Genomic DNA, 24,281 nt, shown 5'->3' with positions numbered 1-24,281 from the left:
AAAAATAAACATCGACAAAATCAACTCCCGTCAGTTTTTCAGAACTTTGATTGATTTGTGTCTTTTGCAGCTGTCGTTCATGCACATACCTATCAATTTTTGGGAGTTGATTTTAATCAACTCTCCTATGCAGTTACTCTGGCAAACCGAAAGTGAAACAGTGTTTGGACCTAAGCACAAATCATCGCCGCTGACAAGACTTAGTTCTTGAAAATAATAGAAAAATTCGTTGTAATGTATGCTGAAGCATTGTTTTTCAAGGAAACTTATCTATGAACACTTTGAAAATAGTCAGATTTTATATATTACGAACAATTTAGATATTTTTGTAGTCTTGTGTGTTCCTACGCCAGAGTTTAATAAAGTCTCGTTCAACTATACGCTCGGCTGTCTCCGTAAATCTCCGACAAGCACAGAGGCTCTCTTGCTTGTCGGAGATTAACGGAGACAACCGAGCGTCTGGTTGAAGGAGACTAGATTTCGATATCAATAGTGCCTGGATCCATACGATTCTTAGAATTGTTTCGATTACTAATACATAGTCTGAAATATCTTTAAATATTACACATCCTGACTCATATGGGGTTTCTCGAAATTCTTGTCGGAAAAGTCTAAAAATTCGTATAATCAAAAAAAGCGTAATTTAGATACATACTAGAAACTAATTGCCATGCAAGATAAGTTGATTTTAAAATAAATGATAATCGATAAAATCAACTCCCGTCAGTACTTCAGTACTATGATTTTATATTGATATGAAATATTGTAAAAATGAATCAAATACAATGTGCGTGCGTGTGAAAGGGAGAGAAAGAGGGGATTATGTTTGATTTAAGGTAATACACAGGTTAAAAACCTATTTATAATGCAAGTTAATTTTGTCAAATTACGACGTCAAGATTCATGTTATACATTTTAAAACAATTCTTATTATAAGTTAGAAACTGGTAACCAACCAGTAAGCTCTAAATCACGTTGTATTCGATCGTTTTATTTTTACAATATTCAAATCGATAGAAAGAAAATTGTTGTTAGAATGTTTCCTTCAGAATCATCATATCTCTCTCTTTCTCTCTTTCTTTTTTTCTCTCTCTCCCAAACTTGCGTATATATACTTTGCTATGTGATGTCGCTGATAAGTTTTAAGGCATCTCTCTCTCTCTCTCTCTCTCTCTCTCTCTCTCTAAACGTCTGAATATCATTTAATTAAACAAATTAGAAACATTAAAAGGTATAGGAATGTACATCAGTTATTTACATTATTATATACTTTTGCAAATTTCGGATAATATTGGCTTAAAAATATACAGCGGCAATCTGAAACATACAGGTAGTTATCACTGCACGAAAAGTCGCGTTTAATTTCACCTTAAATGCAATTTAAACGTTACGATTATTTAAAATTTAAGTATGTAGTATTACATATTGTGTGCCCGAAAACGTTTAAAAATAATTAGCATTTAATATGAGTTTACTGGATTCCGTAAAAGAACAAATTTAATAATGTCGGAAAAATTGTAAACTTACTCATACGTACAGATTTAAGTGTTCCGTAAACTAACATTATACCTCTTGTATATAAAACGTATAATTTTCATTAAACATGCTCAAAAAATGAAGTTTAATGGATATATTAAATTTGTTTGGTTAATAAAATTTAATGTTGAATTTTAATTCATTATTTGTTCTCGTTTAATTTACATTTTACATTATAAAACTGTCAAAAATTAAATTATATACGGATATCTTAAACTTCCTAAAACAATCAAATAAACGCTTTTATCAACTTACATTATACCTATTGTTTATGCGACGATAATATTTTGATTAAACCTGCCAATATAAACTGGAATTGTATATATTTTACATCATTATTTTCGTTTAATTAAATTATTATACCACCGCATACATCTTTATATAACTTCAAACATCCAGTTGTTTTCTTTGAAAATGTTTTTGCTATCATTTTTGAAAATTAAAATCACACACAAGTCCACTTAAGATTCGATTTTATTGCATGTTAAAGTCTCAATGATGTAAAAAAATAAATACATGTATTCTTACAGAGCAAAACATTTCAAAGTTTTAAGCATAAAAGTCACAATTTAGAAAATTACAATACGTACGTCATGATCAGATACATATGGAATAGATGCCATTACAATTTCTGATATAGTTCTTAAAAAATACTTAGGTAAAATGTCCAAATTTGGAATTGTGAAATGCACATTTGACTTAAGCAAATGCAGGCTAATACACATTAAATGGAAATAATGGAATCTATATAGACTAGTAGGAAAAAAAACACAACTGAAACAGACCAATAAAAATTGCTGCATGGTCTGCAAATAACAAATTCTAGTTTAACTTGCGTATTTTCATATACAACATAAATTACAACACAAAGTCATTTTTTCTATATAATGCATGTGGATAAAGAAAAGCAATTGTTGAAAGTTGACAATACTGAAGTAATCAAATTTTTTTTACTTATTTACTGGTCACTAAAATACATACACACGCACACACAAATTCTCTTTCCTAGTACATGTATTTTGAAAATAGCATGTTTTCATAGAAACATACATACTACATACATACTCTATAGTTCATAACTGCAAATAGATAAGAGTTTCCATGAAAACCACTTCAGAGAAGATATATATTAACAATCATATTATATGTAATAGCATTGAAAAAACCCTATATATTTATATATATGATGCATACAAATACCAAATTATACTAAATTGAATAAACAAATTGTTCAATAATAGGATGTACATGTGCATCTCTAATTTTAAACACTTCATGTGATTTTAAAAAAAATTCCCTAGGTTTTACATTATAATATTGAAAATTTATTATACAGAAAAGAAAAATACATATTCTAATGACCAGACTATTCAGTTAACATTTTGGAACGTATATAAAGTAATTTTAATTTACACACACTTCCAATGCAAACAATAATTGATTATCAAAATTTGGCGAAATGGTAAATTTAAATCATGGAAATTCAATAAAATTCTTCTAGTCTATCCTAATAAGGTCTGGAATAAGATCAAGCATATGCATGTACAAAATTTAAAAAAGTTATGACACTATAAAAATTCAACTCAATCTTACTTATCATAAAAAGAAAACAGTTTCCCCAATATTTTACTCAGAAATGTCTTATCAAGTCTTGTTTATTCCTTGCATCTGTAAGAAACTGACAGGGAAGCCTCACTCGCCCACAAGCAAGAGCAAAAGGATCGGTCTGAGACACCACCTTTCTCTTACTTGGGTATCAAGATCTGCAACTTACTGCCAGCAAAGCCCTTTCAAAATACTCTTTCATTGTCTCCTGCTTAAAATTCACTTTCAATAAAAATTCTTCTAGTCTATCCTATTAAGGTCTGAAATAAGACCTGGCATATGCATGTACAGAATGTAAAATAGTTATGACACTATAAATATTCAACTCAATCTTACTTATCATAAAAAGAAAACAGTTCCCCATTATTTTACTCAGAAATGTCTTATCAAGTCTTGTTTGTTTATTCCTTGCATCTGTAAGAAACTGACAGGGAAGCCTCACTCGCCCACAAGCAAGAGCAAAAGGATCGGTCAGAGACACCACCTTTCTCTTACTTGGGTATCAAGATCTTCAACTTACTGCCAGCAAAGCCCTTTCAAAATACTCTTGCATTGTCTCCTGTATATTTTTAACAACAAATTTTGTTCACTATAGAGCTAATTAAGCTAATAAATTATATAAGTGAAACTTGTACAAATATGTAGATTAAAATAACTTGAGATAAAAATTGTATTTTTTCCGTAAATTTTCTAGTCTACGCCCAAGTTTCAGGAACAAGCTCTGAAAGATATACATACAAAAAGTCCTGCCTAGATGTCCATAAAAACTACTCTTTACTCAAAAAATTATCAAAAATCTAGTCTTTAACTCTTTACTTAGAACAAAAGAAACAAATTATGATAAAATATTCATCAAAATAACCACTTTATATCACTCATATACGTGTTTAGTATATAATTTGATCTACGATTTCAAACTTATACAAGCCTTTGACAGGGAAGCCTCACTCGCCCACAAGAAAGAGCAAAAGGATCGGTCAGAGACGCCACCTTTCTCTTACTTGGGTATCAAGATCTGCAACTAACTGCCAACAGAGCTCCCTTTAAAAATAAATAACTTCCTATTGTCTTCAGTTCTATTATGCTATAGAGATGTATGCACTAATTACTGGAAATAAACTTAAACATATTTGTAAATAAATTGAGATAAAAAAAGTATGACTTGGTTACATGCCAATATGACAAAAATTGAAAATCATAATGGCCAAATTTAATCTATAATTGATCAGCATAAAAAAAATTCAACAATAAAAAAATACACAATGAATATTCTTTTACATAACAGTATGAGTTGAACAAGTAATATCAGATCCTGTATTTAAAAAAATACCCAGCATATTTTTAGGTTCATCATACTACAACAATACATCAAGCTATTTTGCAATGATTTTACAGTCATATCACATATTGAGCTTTGCAGTTCTCAAGAAGTGTTAAACAACTCTTTATACATGGATAATAAACCTACATCAAAATATGAATGAACCTCTTGCGAGGAACAAAAATTGTCCATGGGACGGAGTTAACAATTTTATACAATCAACAATGTATATGTCAAAATGCTTGCATATCAGTAAAACCATATAATAACTTTCAGCTCAGGTGAGCTTATTATACATGACAGTTGCAGAGATCTTTTAAAAATCTCAAATGGCCCATTTCTGTTCATTTGATATATTTTCTGGTTTGTCTCTAGATGATTCATTGTTGGTCCTTATACGTCTTATACTTTGCCTTTTTGAACATTTGGATTTCAGATCAGAACTTTTGGTGTCCAATTAAACATTCGTCAGAGCGCCACTTTAGAGATGTGATTTCATATATTGTGTCATCTTCCCAATCATTTTCATATTCTGATGACATCATCAAGTACTCGACAAGAAATACAGGTTCTACTTGTTTCTTTTTCTCCTCATCCCAGGAGGTCTTTTGTTTAAATACAGCCCGACAGCCTGTCTATAGTATAACTTCCATTTTCTACAACATATATACACACATAAATACACATGTTTATACACACATATTGTCTTTAAAAAGCCAACATTGTAAAATGTTCAGGCTTTTCTTTTAAATTCCTCAGACAATTTATTTAAGCATTAAATCATTGTTTTTTGAAAGAGGAGTAACAGGCGTTTGTGCATCATGAAAATTTGCCTACACACACTATTGCAGTTATGAGACTATATATTTCATAAAAACGAGATATTTGTGAAACACAATTGTCCCTTTCTTCCTTGGAGACCTCTATAAAGAAATGAACGAAAAAGCAAATAATTGGGATTTTCCCATATCCAAGGGGCATAACTCTGTCAAAAATTGCTCAATTAGACTCTAAATCAAACTTGACCAAAATATTATTATGATGAATCTGTGTGTCAAATTTCATATCAATAGGAGCAACCTCTGTGTTAAAGGAAATTGTTGGTGGACCGGCCAATCAACAACAGCAATGTAGTATTCGCTCCCTTGTCTGAAGGGGGCATAATAACAAGTATTTACATTTCTGTTAATTCTTGCCTTATCTGCAAATGCGATTTATACATCAAAACTCCTTATTAATCTTAAAAGGTAAGTTAAATCAATAGAACAGTCACTGTATATAATACAGCATAAATTAGAACTTCAATACAAGTTCATGATTTTGGCAGTTGTAAACAGGGACATTTGAACATATGTATGGTCTAAACTCTCAAAACATGCAGTGCATATAATTGGGCATACCCTTCTTTCCTTTGATACAGATCCATTCCTTTCTTGAAAGAATCGACTCTCTCCTTCCTTTATCTTGCATAGACAGGAAATATCTGTTTATTGCATCTAAAATATAACATTGCAACAAAAATTAGAATATTATTTGTAAAGTTTTATTTAAATACAAGAGCGCGGGATCTGACAAACACAGGGTTCAACACTAACTGTTTGATGCATTAGTCCAGCCGGACTAGTGCCTGTTCATTTTAACTAGTCCGCAGGCAATTTTATGTGCCCGTCAGAAATAAATTAAAAAGCATTACCTATTTGCCTTATATAGAGTATGGAGTTTTTAAATAGCATTTGTAAGAAAGGGGTGCATAATATACACTAAAATGTTTTTCTTACAGGTGTTGCACATGTTTAGTTGTATTGTGCTATGCAGTACATAGCAATGAGCTGCGTATTCACTATCTCTGTGTACTAGGTGTATGCCGCCATTACAGATGTTATAAATAGATCTATGCAAATTAGATCCAGGCTATGAGCTACCTTGTTCTTTTCATTGTTTAAGTTCTTTAAAAATCTGTTTAAAATAATAAGCAATTTATCACAAATTATTTAACGTAAAACAATTCATTTAAATTAAACAACTCACAGGAGATTCGTTTCACCTATATTTTTTAAAAACACATAAGCGTCCCTCTTCGAAGCTGTTGTTGTGAACACGTGTGCTTGTCACCTATTTTCTCGGACATCCCCTTACGGCAAAGAAATAATCAAGTCACCCATAATATCCTGCATACCCTGTTGTTTTCGCTCGGTAACTCTATAATCACTGCAATGTATCATATGCTAGATAATGAAAATACAGTCAGGGTTTTCCATTAAAATGTCGACAATCACACATCGTTAATTTACACATTTTTTAAGCAAAACTTTTTATTAGTTTGACCGGACTGACTAGACAGAAATTTTGTTAATCCGTATGAAAATCTATTAGTCTGTGACTAACGGACTAAGGTTAGTGTCGAACCCTGCAAACAAAAATTTTTATTGGTGTGGTCTAAGTTATTAATTCTTTAAAAAGTTTTACTTCAATATTTGGTTTCCATCATCAGATTTCATTTTTCACTACAATCCTAGGGAAATTCCATGGGAGTATCCATCATGCACAGCAATCTGAAAGTATGCATTCACAAAATATCATACCAAGGCCATACAATTATATAGTTGCTGATATTGAGATAACTCCTCTCAATACGCTCCACATGTACATTACAGTATAAGCCTGTATAATACAATTAACAAAAATTTTAGATGTGTACAAATGATTGAATATATATTAATATACAAGCCAGTCACAACATTTATGCTTATCAAATATATGTATGTTATGTCTCAGCAATATTACATTCAAACATGCAAAAAAAAAAATCAGTATGGTATACAGAACATCATGAGTTTTAGGTGTGGAAATCAGGTGTACAACAAAAATGAAAGGCTTTATCACCCAATTCTTTTATTTATTTTAGCCAAAGCTTTGTAAAATGTTGTGTTCAGATGAAGCCTACTGTTTTTTGTCAGAGAATGTACCACATAATCCTCTAATTCTTAGCCCCCCCCCCCCACCCAAACAAGATTCCAGCAAAACCTAATTCAAAAAACATTTAAACAAAAAGCTACAATAGATTAATCACTGAAAAAAAAATCTTCAGCTTCAATTCAGTCATGAATTTTTTCAGGGCTGGGACGATACTTTACTTAGATATGATACATATCACGATACATTGCAACTAAATGAAAACATGAATAAGGGCTTAAAATTTATTGAATCTGTCTATGTATTACCACATGTCCAAAGTGATTTCATTATATTTAAAATGAACGTTGAACAATTTACAAATTACTTTCGTCTTGTATTCTCAACTTTTCATAAACAAGTAATCCGAAAGTTTTCCACACTCCAGATTTAGCTTCGATTTGACAACTTTATGAGGTTTTCTGCCATCTTTGTACTTTCATATTAGGCGCGCGGACTTAAAATAGCTGGTATATGAAGCTCGGATATTTTATGAAAATAAAAAAAAAGTTTGCTACGGTATCGTTGTATTAACGAGGCCGAGTACAGAACGAGTACGCATGCTTTCGCGCAGCGTTTCATTTGTATTGTGACGTCATCTTTTTGCTTGGTTGACGCCATGGCGTGATAGTTATTACTGCAGATATTCTGCGAAATTTTTTGAAAATAGCTCGTGTGATGCGTAAAATCGATATTATATTGTGGAATAAACATAAATGTCTCGAAGTATAGGTTTTTTGGGGGCTCGGGTCGAAAACGTGAAGAGGGTTCAGCAAGCCTAGCCCTCTGTAACGTTTTCTTAACCCGCCTAAATATAGCTTAATTCATATATCTCAAGACAGTAACCATGTATTTCATATTAATGACCCTTAATATGTGATGTTGTATACTTATTTATTACTTAAATATATCTGAATGTTTTAATAATACTATAGAGATCACCATTTCTGCCTTTGTCAAATAAAAAATAGCCATTATCTGACAAATCTGGGAAATTGGGCATACAAAAAATAACTTTGATAAGACCCCTGGAACAAACCAGGAGGTAAAAGGTTTTTTTTATTTGACCATTTGATGCCTTTTAGCAATAACTTTAATATGTAGAACAGAAAAAGAAATCCCTAGGGCAGAAGTTAAAAAAATGTGCAAAATTGGTACATTTCAAGCTAAATCCCATAGGGTCCTATGTTAAAATTAACAAACTTTGAGATGACCCCTTAAACAAACGGTGTGGTAAATGTCTTATTTTTTTATCTTAAAATAATAATTATATCAGTAGAAATTCTTGTAAAAAATTTCATTCAAAAATCTAGGGCAGAACAAATTAGACCCGGCCTCGTTAATGGTAAATGTATCGATCCAAATATCGTCAAAGTATATACCGTGATGCACTGGTGTATTGTCCCATCCCTATATTTTTTTGCGGTTATATGTTAAATATAGCAAATCAGACCAATATTTTATTGACATCAAATATACTTACATGTACTTGGCTGGGTACACATATTTTAACTTTCTTATTTCCTTTCTTTTGCGATGGATTACTTTCAGAGAGTATTTAGCGTTGATTTCCTTCTGCCCCTCCAAGATTTTTTCCTGCTGAAGCTCAATCTTTCTCAACTTGAAAAGTGGCCACGATGCTTGTCCTATTCATCAAAATAGTGAAAATAAATCAAAATACAGGCATTGAAGAGTTATTCTAGGCCTCTAAGGGGAATCAAGTCAAGTCGTACCCAAACTGACTCGTATAACCAAGCCGACTCTTAATCAATAGGTCACAGATTGTGACTATAATGGGTAGCAATTCTTGGTTAATAGCTACACTCTGTCCCGAGTTTTTCCTTCGTTCACTTTTTCTTGATATTTTGATAATCATAAATATCTATGTGCTCAAATTATGATCATCCTCAAAATAGATATGAAATATCTTCAGATTATCTGTTTTGAAACACCCCTTTGGCTTTTGCCCCTTCAGATCTCAATATACAACTCAAAATAGTCTATGGGGATTTTTCATTGCACCAGCCATGAAATAGCCTGGATAACGAAAAATTGTGCAAGGTATATATTCCAAGTGATTTCCAGATGGCGAAAAGATGCAGACATTTGCTATTATAAATTTCCGTAAGAAATTTATTTACCTTCCTGTGAACTTTTATGAGTGAAAAATGATGTGTCATTGAATGGAGATATCTTGGATATATTTTCCATTTCATCGATTTCAACTGTACTTCTATTTGAGTGTATCCTAGGTGTATTTTTATAAAAAATCATCAAAAAGTGATGGAAGCAATAACTTGGGACAAATTATAATCAACATTGATTAAATTTGAAACTTGTGTGTTTAATCATTGCTCCCCCCCCCCCCCCCCCCCCCCGGTCCATTCTCGGGTTATTTTTTTATCATTTATTTTTAACTATATGTTGATTTATGCTACATTTAAAAAACACAATTAACGCAAAAGCTATGCAGAAAGAAAATATATACCCCTGGTATAAAAAGCAAAGAATTTGCAATGTCAGCAGACACCATCCTGTAAAATTTGACACCTCGCTAGGAAATCCTTAAATTATTTATACTTGTTTCTATCATATCGCTGGTTCTATGGTATCGCGGTATTTCTGTTTACTTATAGTAGCACGCGCTGAAATTGACATTTGACGTCGGAATATTTATAGACATTGAAAACAGACACGTTAAACATTACTGAGGTATATAAACTCGCAAAACATTAGTTTCTGGAAATATTTTCGTATTGATAGATTTTTTAACAAAATAATATAACTACCACGATATCATAGGACGGGCTCATAACTGAAAAAGTACTGACCGGCTGGAAATGATGGTCTCTTTAATTTCATAAGGTGTCAAATGGTAAAAAAATAACTTGTGAATGTGGGGGGGGGGGGAGGGGGTGAATATGGGGGTTGGGGGTCCCGTCCCCAAGCATCTGTGAGTACAAATACTTATACCGGTAGATAATATGGTAATTTGATAATATGACATACCCGACAATATTTATTTAAATGATTATCAATATTAAACAGTTATGACTGTGGGCATAATCATGTAATTTGAAGTTATTTTTAACTCGGACTATCCGACTATTTGATTACAAATCAGTTTGGTTACGAGTTGACTGTACTTCTTACAAGGGAAATAATCATGTTCACAAGGGGAAGTAACTATAAAATTACAAGAGCATGTGTTAATGGGACGCTTGTTTATCGATACTGTAATCACCACCATACCTATTAAACAACTGGTACTACTGGCCGGCGAACCTATCTCCAAGGTGCTGCTACATGTAAGAACAGAAGTTGAGGCAAAGGACTGACGTTGTGGGACTGTTTCGCCATCTTGTTTCTCACGAGCGCTCTACCTGCTTGACATGGTGGTAACTTTTTCTTCCCTTTCGGCACTTGACAATAGTCTTGACAATGGATGTTTTCCTAAAGATTTCGTCGATGTACGAATCTGATGATTCATCAGTCCAAGAGCACTAAATTCTGATAGATCTACTTCGCTACTTCACTCAAATCCGACATGTTATCTCCATCGCAGCTTGGCGGGTTCAGAATTCTCTCGATTTTTGATTGGCTTAATTTGATTCGCATGCGCGTAGAGGTTAAACTCTCTCTCTCTCTCTCTCTCTCTCTCTCTCTCTCTCTCTCTCTCTCTCTCTCTCTCTCTCTCTCTCTCTCTCTCTCTCTCTCTCTCTCTCTCTCTCTCATCCTGAATCAATTGTTTTTTATTTGCTTTGTGAGGTGTTTTTTTTTTACTACAAATCAAATATTTCCTTGAAGTGATTAATTTAGTGTGTTTTTTTTCGTCCCAAACCCCTTCCACGTACATGTAAGTTCAGAGCTGCAGCATATAATAACATTGGATGCTTTATAATATTTTGTCTGTTTGTATCAGTGTATAAACAATATTTTATTCTAAATGAAAGATGTATTAATGGCACATTAATTATCACGTATATTTAATGCAAATCAAACTTAGTTAAACTTCAAGTATAAGCAAATATACATATAAAGATCACACTAAAATTATCATAGTTATATATTTTTTCTATTAAACTTTGTTATTCTTTTTTGTATATTGTATCTAATCTACTTATACGTGTCTGAAAAAATAATCATTAGGATGTTTTGTGTTTACCGTCTCGAACCCCTCCCATGATTAAATCAGAACATAATGATCAGATAGTTTGATACATATAGACGATTTTGTGTATTTGCAATAATGAGTACGTAAACAACATTTTATTTTGTATAAAATAACATATTATTGACACATCAATTATCATATATATTTCCTGAATACCAGAAACATTATTAAACTTTATGTATAAATGTATTTACGTATGAATGTCAATTTTCTTAAACGAAACGTATAATTTTTTCTATTAAACTACATTATTCTTGTTGTATATCGCATTAAATCTAATTATACTTTATTATAAAATCCAATCAAGTAAATGACATTATATTTTGCATATAATATAACGTTATACACAAATTATATTAAAAACAAGAAATATAATTTGGTAAACGAATCTATAAAATTATATTAAACGCGACTTTTCGTGCAGTGTATATTCTATGGTTCAAAAATTTATTTCAATGAATTTATTTTCACTTTTATGTAGTCAAAATTGATATTAGTTTTGTTCAAATTCCGTTGCGTTTCGTTTCGATTTTTGGTTTGGTTTCGATTGTTTTCGTTTCGTTTCGATTTCTTTTGGCACTTTACAGGCGCCCATAGCCCGAAGGGCTTTATGATAGGTTTGATCACGCCCCGACCGAAATTTCCACCTCATAATATTCAAAGAATATATGATTCTTTATTACTTATATTTATATGATTTTAAGCCATCGTACGATTAAATTTTTAAATATAAATAAGCAAACCCCACTGGCGCCTCAATTTGGTGTCATTTGAATTATTATTTATTTCTTATCACAGGCAAAGACACTGTAAAATGTAAATGTCCATGTATAAACTTACAACTGTGCTGTACTGTCATCCGGACTAGTTATTCGTGTCGAGGGTCTTGTAAAACTGATTCCATATATACGGTCTTTAGAAACTCATCCGTCCCATTTCCCTCTCCTGGCTAAAGATGAATTTCAAGCTATGAGATACATGCACGGTAGATGTTTTTTGGACCAAATTAATTGCGCAGCCCCTGCATTTATAATACAGATACCTGTATTCAGATATTGAATCGATTCGGTATTGGAATACCTATACCAAATTAAGGATGTGAGTTTTATCTTATAAAATTAATTTATTTTAACAGAAGTTTCAGACGAAATTCAATATTGATATACCCTTAGGTCATGAATTAATTTTCGGTTACAACCTTATCTAAGCACGTAAAATATATTGATAAGTATGTTACATTATTCAGCCAAATGTTTCATATATTGACTAAGGGTTACTTTTAACTTCTGATTTTGACGTCAGAAAAAAATGCTTTAAGTAATTTCTTGGAATTGAGGTATAAATTAGATCAGAAATACGTTACAAATAGATGTAGGAATACACAGGGACCAAGCCCTTATAACATTAATTTCAATGTAACAATAAATAAAGACCTTTCTTTATTTATGGTTACATTGAAATTAATGTTAAAACGGGCTTGGTCCCTTTGAAGGAATACAGGAGAAAAGATCCGAAGTCTTTACTTGGGGGGGGGGGGGGGGGGGGGGTCGGCGTTCTTGTCTTCAAACAGCAAGCACATGTGATTCAAACTCTGTATCTTAGCAAATCAATCAAGAGATTCGGTCGGACCTCTCTAGGTATATGTATATCAAATATATATGGTTTACAGTTCGGCGAAAACGTTATTTGATGATAAGTGGTTCCCAAGAAATCCTCAATAACACCGTAAACAACCCCTAACGCGGGGGAGTCGACAAAAAGTAAGGGGGAGTCGATACCAACGCATGGGGGAGTCGATTTTCTTCGCTTCAGAGACGGAAGGAATTTAGGTCACGCCTTTTGTAGGTATTTGTTAGAAGTTTTTCAAAAAAAGATATACCGCACGGAAGACAGCGATAGTCAAACTTTGTGTCGGTCATTGGTCCGAGTTCTCTAGTAGTCTCAAACACTTCCGAAAACTATTTGACAAATTTCAAATTCACGGCTATCGGGTGGTCAAAATATGCATGATTTGTAAAATGTACGACTTGCTTTGGGTTACAGACAGTTGAAACAGCCGAACAAATGATCAATCTTACAAGTGCAATAATCAAATCTTAACAAATCTTGGGAAAAAATGAATAATCAAGACATTTTCTGTTCAGATGTAACGGTAACGTAGGGGGGGGGGTTCGATTTTCGGAAAACAGAACGCACGGGGGAGTAGAACATAGTGTATATTTAATTTTACATTGAACTTGTATCATCTTGCAAACCTTATTTGATATCAGTTGTCAATATATAAAGTATATTAAACACTGTTTACAAATGGTTTTATAACCAGTAGCTAAAAATGCAAAATATGTGTTCAAATAAAACGATATATCTTCATAACTTTACTTTTTCTCTTTTCTTGTGATTTGTGTAGCTCAAACCATATCAAAGACACATGGGGTTCACAGCAACATTCACAAAACTACATTTATCTGTTGTGTTTAGTGATTATCCTGTGTGTGTGTGTGTGTTGTTTGTTTGTTTTTTTGTAATTCGTTGTTTTCATACATAAAAACACACTAGTAATACAGAGGATATGATTTAAAATGCTGTATTTGTTTTTGTCATATATATATATATATCATGTATGTATTTGCTGCCAAAGGGTGGTTGGTGGGTGCTCTTGTCAATATGATTATCTAGTAAGGCCGCGGCGTCGTTGACTTAATTGTTAAATTTGGGGGTGGGGTGGGGGGGGGGGTCTACAAAGTAGTTGTATTCCTGTGGACTGTATATGAACAGAATGCCTGCTTTTCTTTTTTGGGCTGATTGAAGCATAGTTAAATCATAATTTTTATATTTGACTGATGAATTATATAATTATCCATATATGTACTCCTATTGTACGATAAATAGTATAGTCAATTGTGTTTATTCAAACAATAAAGTGCTTTCTTTGGTTATGCATACCGGTATATGATGGTAGCTAACATTCAAGAAAAGTACATAACCCGAGTTATCAGTTTACGTATGTATATATCCTGATATGCTTGCTACTATCACAGCCCTAAGAATCACTGAGGAAAGCATGTTTACTGTTTATTTTGTAATATTTACATTGTCCAGTGTCTTTGACTGTGATAACACTACCTATCGATTTTGTACTATATAACCCATAATACAAATGACGCCAAATTGAGGCGCCAGCGGGGTTTGCTTATTTATATTTAAATATTTAATCGTACGATGGCTTAAAATTATATAAATATAAGAAATAAGGAATCATTATTTGAATATTATGAGGTGATAATTTCGGTCGGGGCATGATCAAATCTATCATAAAGCCCTTCGGGCTTTATTGGATTTGATCACGCCCCGACCGAAATTATCACCTCATAATACTCAAAAATGATTCCTTATTCCTTATATAGTGTATATATAATAGGCTCAGTACTGTCACGCTCCTACTAGCACTAGCTAGTTGGAGCGTTGGTTATTAAACTGAATAGTCGCAGGTTCGAGCCTAGATCTGGTCATTCCTCCTTTTCTATCACTATATATTTTCATCCACCAAGTATTCTTTCCTCTATTTCTTACGGAAATTGATTGTATAATTCATAGCTCTGAAGAAACTGACAGGACTGAAGTCTATACGCCCCGTTTATCAACAGCTCGAAATCTTCATCAAGCTAGGAAAAATTACAGACTGCACGAAATGATCATGATGATGTCAGACTCAATTTCTAATTAAATACGATTTGGCTGCTGCTCTTAAATAACGTACTGATGTACATTGACTATAATTTAGTTAGTTTTACTTTTTACGATCAGTTTATTAATCTTTTAAAAGAAAGATGTACATTTAAACAATGAAATGCTTTCTTTGATGATTAATGTAGTTAACGAATGTAGAAATTATTGCAGAAAAAATGCGCATTTTTTTTCTGCAATGTCGCCATCTCCATATCCCGCATGAATCACTAAAAAAGCATTTTATTTTTGTATTTATTATCAAAACGTTACACAGAAGTAATATATGAAGAAGTTACCATGGTTATGAGAACTATAACTATACTTGGAAGTTTGAACTTAGCCCTTGTAAATACGTACATGTACAGTCCGTGCTTTCGATATGTAGCTTTACTAGAATCGCTCAATCAAGAAAGAAAAGAAAACCGCACGAAATTCCAACGTTAACATTAAACGTACTAAAAGACATCAATGACCGATGTCAAATAATCAATATAGCTCTTCAAATAATTTTCAAAATTTGATCGGCTAAACTATTGATTAAAAAGTAGTTCTTCAAAGTCAATTAAACGTTTATGAATACGTTCACACACATGTGGTTCGTTTCAATAGTTCGCGTAACTATATATATTTTTTAAGAAATAGAACGAAAATACCTTTTAATAAATGTATTCTTTTTTAATTCAATTTAAAAATAAAATAAAAACAAAATACGAAATTAAATGGAAAACATGAGTAGTACATGTACCTGTCTTTATTGCTTAAATAGCTGTGAATAAGTTAAACCATTTTATTTATTAGATAAAGTCGACTTTTATAGACTCGTAATTCTTTATGAAAATATAAGTTGAACATTCCCGATAGAGTGAATTGAATTGAATTTTTCTACTCCCCCATGCGTTCTGTTTTCTAAAAATCGACTCCCCCCTACGTTACCGTTACATCTGAACAGAAAATGTCTTGATTATTCATTTTTTCCTAAGATTTGTTAGGATTTGATTATTGCACTTACAAGGTTGATCATTAGTTCGACTGTTTCAACTGTCTGTAACACAAAGCAAGTCGTACATTTTACAAATCATGCATATTTTGACCACCCGATAACCGTGAATTTGAAAGTTGTCAAATAGTTTCGAAGTGTTTGAGACTACTATAGACGCATAGAGAACTCGGACCAATGACCGACACAAAGTTTGACTATCGCTGTCTTCCGTGCGGTATATTTTTTTTTGTAAATACTTCTTATAAATGCCTACACAAGGCGTGACCTAAATTCCTCCCGTCTCCGAAGCGAAGAAAATCGACTCCCCCATGCGTTTGAATCGACTCCCCCCTACTTTTTGTCGACTCCCCCGCGTTAGGGGTTGTTTACGGTGAATAATAACTATTCAATTTTCCGCGAAATTAAATATCCAACAAATCTAATTCACTATCTGTCTTTTGCACAGAAATTGTTTTTAACGACCATAGGTGCTTGAGGACAGGATCAACTCCCCATAAAACAAACATTTAAAAAAATCAGACCCTCTGTACGTATAGAGGGTCTGATTTCTTAAAAATATTTGTTTTAGGTTATTTTGGGCAATGAATGTATAAATTAGATTAGAAATATGTCATTAAAGTCCCGGGGGTCTATAATCTTGGGGGGGGGGGGGGGTGGTTGATCCTGTCCTCAAGCACCTGTGATTTGATCACGCCTATTATGATGACCTCATAATATACAAAAATGACTCCTTAGTATTTATATACATTTAATTTAAGCAGTTGTACAATTAAATATTAAATTATTGACATTTGAAGGTGATATTTTTTAAAATTGTGCAAACCCTACTTGCGCCCCAATTTTATGAAAATATTGAACTGTATGTTACAATTTGATTTGTTATCATAGAAAAAGACTGGAAAATGTAATTATAATTGCATATTTTCATTGCATCGATGCCTTATAATTGAACTGCGACAGGTTAACGTTACGCCCTATAGTTTCCTCATCCACTTGTAATTCTGGTGGTGTGTGAATTTCCAAAATATAACTTGTGAAGAAAATGGTTGATTTGTTATTATTTAAATACAGACAACCATCAAACTCACGACTCAAGTGTTATCTTGAAATTAATTTTACTGAACTTGGAAAACATAATTAGATGTGTAAGTACATATAAATTTTAAAATTCACACTTAAATATTTTTAATGTTAACAGATGCAAAATGAATAAATAGACGCTCTAGATTTTTTTTTTTTATAATCTTAAGTTTTATTACCTTAACTAAATGCAATGTGTCTTTAAATGCCATTCACTTTAGGACATGAATTGAATAAAAAGTATTAAGAAATCGAATGCTGAGCATTTTTAATGCAAGCACAGGTGAAACGTTATTTTGGGATACTAAAGAAGATTTTGAAAACAACAAAGAAAGGCTTTGAGGATGCTTTATTCATTCAACATATATATGTATGTTCTCAACATACAAAACTTCTAATGCATATATGAACAAAATTTTACAGAAGTTAACATGAAAGTCAATAAAAATTGCACAAATTATTGTCACGATACAGTCAAGAATCAGTCCAGAACAATGATAATCTTCAGTAGCCCCCGCGGAATCCCCCTCTTCCTCCCCGGAATCCTCCTCCCCCAAACCCCCTCCCACCGCCACCACCTCCAAAGCCTCGGGCTCCTCCGCCTCCATATCCCCTTCCACCTCCACCCCCGTATCCTCTTCCCCCGCCCCCTCCATATCCTCCCCCACCAAATCCACGACCGCCTCCACTATATCCACGACCTCCCCCTGAAATAAACAAGTACTCTTCAGAAAACGAGATGCTTGCTATCCTTACTGATACAAACTGGAAAATGATTTTCAGATCTGATTAAATCAATACCTCTTGTAACAAAAAACATTTCAACAACTTTTATATTGATAAATGATATCTAAAATCTATTGAATAATACCCCTAAACCATTTATACATAAGAAATGGTAAAAATGGTATTGGTTAAGCATAATCAAGTACACTCAAATATCCGATATTACACTCTTTTCACTTAGTGCGAGTTAATTTCTTACTAATGATAAGTTATGGAAATGCAAAGTAATGTACAGTATGCATTTATGTTCAGTTTACCAAATCCTCCTCCTCCCCCTCGGCCGCCTCTGAATCCTCTATATCCCCCTCCTGCTCCATAATTGGACATTCCTCCCCCTCCATATCCTCCTCTGTATCCACCTCCACCTCTAGGGGGGCCTCCGAACCGAGCCATCTTGTGAGGGGGTTCCCTGTAACAGAAATGATATCAACATGTTCCTCTGTTAAATTCATTGGTACATGTACCAGTATTCATTCAAAAGAGTCTATTTCTATTTGATAATTAAAGCTCCGCTTTAAATGTAAAATGTAAATGTAAACGCATTTTGTTTAACATTCTCAGTAAATTTCAAAATATTTCTTTAAATTTTAAGAAATTGAAAATTGAATTCGCTGGACTAATATTTCTTTTAAAATAGTGAAATTGAACTCTGCAAGTTCATTTTCTGCTATTACAGTATTTGCACCCCAATGTTTCAGCTGTCTCTTTGTACAGCTCGTCTGGTTATTGAGTAAGGTTTTATTATTTTATACTTACCCTGACTCCCCCTCACTGCTGAGGTTGAATCTCCCGGTGCTGGGTCTGGACAGGGACCGGACCGCTGACATCAGAGTCTCCTCCTGGGGCCCTGGATTCTGGATTCCCTCAGGGTTGTTTGTGATCCTCACTATCAGGGCCTCCAATGGCGGCCGAAGGGCTACTATCTTTGCTGCAGCCTCGTACTCCATCTTCAAATTTATCCTATATAATCATGAAAAATACATGTATAGTGTTACTTCAACATTTTGATGCAGACTGTAGATTCCTCACAGAACAGTATTTAATTCCGGAAATCCACTATTTTGCGTCAAATTGTAAGAATGTAGAATTGTGAGCATCAAACTTTTATCATAATTTCACACAGTTTAAACTGTCCGAAAAATGAAAGCAAGGTTTTAAAATCTGCAAAGGGCCCTTCTCACCATTTTTCACAGATATTAATTTCCTGCATTTGATTAGGAATCTAACAGTATTTTATCACCATCATTTTATACCTTGTTACATGACTATATACATGTAAATTTATGAGATGATAATTAAATCATATTATCATGAAAGTAAGATTAAAATGACTACTTCATACCATTTGTCTAGGACAATATTGCCTTCCTCCAGTGTAACATTTCTGGCAGCAAACATCAGCAGCTGCAGTGGAGACACCATAGACATCTGCTTACATGAAACAGCTCGGGTGCGAATCTGTTATTTCGAAACACCTTGAAAGTTAAATGCTTACAACTTGCAAATTATAGAACACAAAGCACATCTCCAATTTTGTCAACAATATTCTATGTAAATTATTCACTGAATCTCAGCTGTTGAATGTTTAACATGCTTACCTTTTCCCCAAAGACAAAGAAAGGTGAAGGGAATTTGATATCTTTGTTTGTGCAGTTGACAGAGGACTTGTGTACTAAGGCTGCACGACTCTCTGTTGTCAACACTTTTCTTTTCTCCTTATGATAACACACGTTGGGGTACAACCCCATACACAGCAGAGATATGACCTGCAATGTGAAATATAATTTAAGAGAAAAAGTATTACAAATATGGCAATGTCTTTTACCCACTAATAATGCTGAATGCTCATTGCAAAGAGAGAGATAGAGACACTAATGTACCTTCAACATCCTTAGTTATCAGTATAAATAAGAATTCTTACCATGTCTAGGTTTCTGTCTGGACCAGTGAAGTTGAACACCTGTGGGGTCAGACATTCCTCAGGGAATCCAACATTGATCAGTATGTCACATAGTTGCCGCTTGGCCTCAAAGGTCATCCTCAGAGTCTGCATGGACAGAGATTTCTGGTCACAGAAGTACATCTCATTCTGCTCGCCTCCACTTCTGCATGGTTAAACACAGAGTGTGTACATCTTACAAACATATCATGTAACAGGTAATTCTGGCACTTCATATACCGGTAAGTCAAATGTATGGTATTACCCATATAGATAAAATATTCATAAAAAGGAAAACAATCAATTAAGAAACTACATTATATGTACATGTATAGTAGACTTCTTCTTTTACCTGGCTTCTTCCCACAGATTGAAAGCATTAAGCAATGCTACATGATCACTAAAGCGATTTCCTGCCAAGGACTTATGGACCCATCCCAGACGCTTGCGGTCAGTGGGGGTGATGAAAGGCTCGGGAAACGTAGTGCTGGCAGCAATGGTACACATCGAATCCCCACAACTGTTAAAATAAAGGTTTACAATAATCATATTTTATAAAGAATTGCAAGCCTCATCTTATGATGCAATAAGCACATTTCAACTTTTAATAATTTTTACAAACATTAATGAAATATACTTGTACATGTACATATGAAAGAACTGAACTCCAAAAAACATGTGCCTGGTTAAAACTGACGTTTGAGATATAATTAAAAAAAAATGTACTTACCAGTATATAACAACTTTAAATACACTCTAAAAGTTAATCAATAAATGCATATATTACTTACTAAAATATGCAGCCATAGATGATCATTTTGCCCAGTCTTGGTTCAATAGGAAGTCGAGCCAGGATCTTCCCCAGGGGAGTTAACTCATCATTGCTATCCAGAGCTCTCATTTCTAAAACAAAATCAATGATTCAATTTAACACATGTACTACATGTATTCTTAAACCCTGATGAAGTTAGCCATTGACAAATATGTACCAGTATCTTTTGTTATCTTTCTTACGAACATACATTACATGGCTAAAATAGGATTTACTGCATGAAACTCGGTTAATTAAAATTTATATCTGGACAACACCTACCCTTTAGAAGAGCCTCTGCCTCAATGACAGCATCAATGGGAGGAGGTTCTACAGCTTTAGCTAGGAATGAACCTATTGGTCCAAGTCTCAGAAGCTTAATGGCCAAGGCCAACTCATGGAGGGGGGTCCTGAAGATCTCCGGAGTGGTATGCTGGTCTAATCTAATCACATACAGAAACAAGCAGTGCTTATGAAACACTATGCCTCACAACAGCTACTGCAAACTAACATTGAAGCAAATATTACAAAAGATTACTGAAAGCTATGGATCACCATAAACCAATAGAGATATTACTGAGGGTTTCCAGTCAAGTTCAAATTCAAGGTTAAAATTGCAGAGAGAGAAAAAGATATCTCTTGCTTATATATTTGTGGTAGAAATACATTACAATGTACTTGACTAAGCAGATAAAAACAATCGGAGCAGCACTTGAATATAATTGCCCCTACATTGTTGTTTACAGTACTCATTTAGGGTATGATGCTAGTAAAAATAATAAAAATTGGTTTAAAAAATTTAAAGAAAAAAGATTGTGACTAAAAACCAAAATTTCTTAGAGTAAAGTTTATTAAAACTTACCTCTCAAACCTGGCCCTGCTACAGAGATGGAAGGAGAAGCCCGGTCGGACACGCCCGGCCCTTCCCCGCCGCTGTTCCAGGTTCGTCTTGGAGGCCCACACCGTGGCATAGTTTGTCATGTTGTTGTGGGATGTAAACAACTTCATCTTGGCTCTGTTTACAAATAAAACAAAGCAGATCGTTTTGATATTTAGCACCACATTATTTTCACACCCACTTGTCCCATATATATAATACTTATGTCCAAACGATTGACATCATAACAGGACATTCACATCTAAGACAGGACACAGAAGCACGGCACAATTAGATTAGATAAAGTATTCACATCTTGACATTGCAAACTCAAAGCCCTGTTTAAATTTTAAGAAATACATGTACATGTAAATCATATTTTTTGAGTCAATTCTTATTACACGTGATCAATATGAAGTATTACTTACTTGCATGAATCGACCACGTACACAACATCATTGATTGTGACAGAGGTCTCAGCGATGTTAGTGGACAGGATAATCTAAAGTCAAAACAGATAATTAGGATCTGTACATATATGTACTCATATATACTATTGTAAATAACTAGAAAATATAGAATGCAAAATAAACACCAACGTAGAGCTATCAACATGCATGTATAGAACATATCTAAGGACAGGTTATATACATTTGTATTACTAAAACAAATTTCTGTAACAAAACATTCTATTCAATTTATTTCTGTATAGACAATATATGCATCTTCTGAACTTGTCTTTTCTATAATTTAAAATTTATAGTTAAAATCAAGAGAATGAATGTTTCCTGTGTTATATATACCTTTGTGACCCCCTCAGGGACTGGCTCAAACACTTTTCTTTGGTCTTCTCTGGGCATCTGTGAGTGGAGTGGCAAAGCTCTGTACATTGGGCCACCTTATAGAATAAACAGATGCATGTCATTTACAAATCAAAGTACTGAAATGATAATAGTACCTAAGGAATATAGTTTCAAATCTCATGCTTTGTTTACTTCAAGTAGTAGTACACATTTTTGACCATTTTAATGCAGTGACAAATTAACTCTCCTCAAAAGATTAACATTTCTGATAAAACTATATACCTGGTAATACTTGTAATGATACATATCAATAATTAAAATATCTAATGTTAAAAGAAAAGCTCAAAATATATGCATTAATGTCATAACAAACACCATTACACAATATCACTAATATGCTGCCCTACCAAATTCTGGGTGGGTCTCAAGATATCTATGCAATGCAAAAATCAGGTTCCATCCAGGCAGGAAAATCAAAATGGCACCTGGTATCTTCAATGTCTTGATGTATTTAATGAGAGCCTGCAAAAAATGGGATCTTGCATAAAGGTCTTCATCACAACAACATTATTGAAAATCATAATTAGTTGTAAAAGATGGCTGTAATTCTGACTTGAAAACAGACCTCTATCAACTCAAACGACATCTCCTTTTCATTCAGCATGGCCATTGCACGCCTTGTCTGCTCAGAGTATTCATTGTTCACCAATAAATTACAATTTTCCTGAATGATATATAAAAGACACAAAGTTAAAACTAACCACAAATTTAAACATGTTTCTACTAATAAATATATTTATTTAATGCAAACACTTTGATGTACAAAAGTAATTATAACAATTTGAGTAAATAGGTATTTGACCTCTTGATCCATCTCTTCTCCCAATTCATCCCTGTCCTTCTTCTTCTTTTTATCACTGGGTGGTGGAATAAATCCCAGCATCTGTATGCAGTCCTCCAAATAATACTCTGTAATAGACAACTTCATTATCAGACATCAAAATCAGATTTACTGGGTTTTTTTTTGTGAACACAGTGTCAATGAACATGAACATTGTATATACAGGTGAATCTTGATAACTCGAACTTCAGGGGACCATGATTAAACTTCGAGAGATCAAGAGTTCAAAAGTATAAAAAAATCCGGAAATTTTTATTCCGCTCAATTTGGTTCTAATTATAGTAGCCTGAAGTTTATATTTATAACATGGAAGGATAGTCTAACATGATAATGATGGTTTCATTCGTATTTTCTGCTACACTACTTCAGTTTAAACAATACAGAACTTATACTTGTGTGGTTATTAAGTGTTATTTTTCACGTTAAAAAACTTTTAGTATATCATGTTATCTTTTAAAATCATAGAATATTTTAAATAGAGAGCGGTTTACTGTAAGTTGTTGAAATTATTAGATCAGTTACAAATTACTTATCTACCCTTTGAAGGAAGCAAGGGGTAGTGTCACTTACGTAATCAATCAATTAACACTACCACGCCAGCCCCCAGGAGTTCACTCGACCATCCATTAAGGTCCACGCGGAGCTATTATTATACGCTTAATCACCTGCGTGTGTACACAGCAACCACTTTGAGTTATCAAGAGTGAAAAACAATGAAATATGTATAACGGGACCAAGATTAACTTCAAGAGATCAAGAACTTCGAGAGA

At 33.4% G+C, this 24,281-nt stretch overlaps 1 protein-coding gene and 1 long non-coding RNA gene across 5 annotated transcripts in view; both read right to left on the bottom strand.

The window, feature by feature from the left end:
* Positions 1 to 1,992: 1,992 nt before the first annotated feature.
* LOC117684735 (uncharacterized) lies at positions 1,993 to 9,085 on the bottom strand. Its single transcript, XR_010712344.1, has 4 exons — positions 8,898 to 9,085; positions 6,929 to 7,014; positions 5,863 to 5,958; positions 1,993 to 5,118 (listed from the first exon to the last, which is right to left on the bottom strand). It is a non-coding gene; the product is annotated as an uncharacterized lncRNA (long non-coding RNA).
* Positions 9,086 to 17,728: 8,643 nt separating this feature from the next.
* Positions 17,729 to 24,281, bottom strand: part of LOC105336162 (ATP-dependent RNA helicase A) — a 23,689-nt gene continuing 17,136 nt past the window's right edge. For all 4 annotated transcript variants that reach the window (XM_034483141.2, XM_034483142.2, XM_034483144.2 and 1 more), the window contains 15 exons: positions 23,473 to 23,579; positions 23,236 to 23,334; positions 23,018 to 23,132; positions 22,611 to 22,705; positions 22,236 to 22,309; positions 21,793 to 21,945; positions 21,213 to 21,373; positions 20,911 to 21,022; positions 20,472 to 20,639; positions 20,102 to 20,285; positions 19,779 to 19,946; positions 19,523 to 19,638; positions 18,937 to 19,140; positions 18,438 to 18,589; positions 17,729 to 18,101 (listed from right to left, as the gene is read on the bottom strand). In XM_034483141.2, coding sequence (XP_034339032.2) covers positions 17,899 to 18,101; positions 18,438 to 18,589; positions 18,937 to 19,140; positions 19,523 to 19,638; positions 19,779 to 19,946; positions 20,102 to 20,285; positions 20,472 to 20,639; positions 20,911 to 21,022; positions 21,213 to 21,373; positions 21,793 to 21,945; positions 22,236 to 22,309; positions 22,611 to 22,705; positions 23,018 to 23,132; positions 23,236 to 23,334; positions 23,473 to 23,579 — 2,111 coding nt within the window. In that variant the 3' untranslated portion in view covers positions 17,729 to 17,898. The remainder of the gene's footprint in view (positions 18,102 to 18,437; positions 18,590 to 18,936; positions 19,141 to 19,522; positions 19,639 to 19,778; positions 19,947 to 20,101; positions 20,286 to 20,471; positions 20,640 to 20,910; positions 21,023 to 21,212; positions 21,374 to 21,792; positions 21,946 to 22,235; positions 22,310 to 22,610; positions 22,706 to 23,017; positions 23,133 to 23,235; positions 23,335 to 23,472; positions 23,580 to 24,281) is intronic.

This window comes from Magallana gigas, chromosome 3, assembly GCF_963853765.1.
Source record: "Magallana gigas chromosome 3, xbMagGiga1.1, whole genome shotgun sequence".
Lineage (NCBI taxonomy): Eukaryota > Metazoa > Mollusca > Bivalvia > Ostreida > Ostreidae > Magallana > Magallana gigas.
This window is presented reverse-complemented; position numbering and strand designations above follow the sequence as displayed.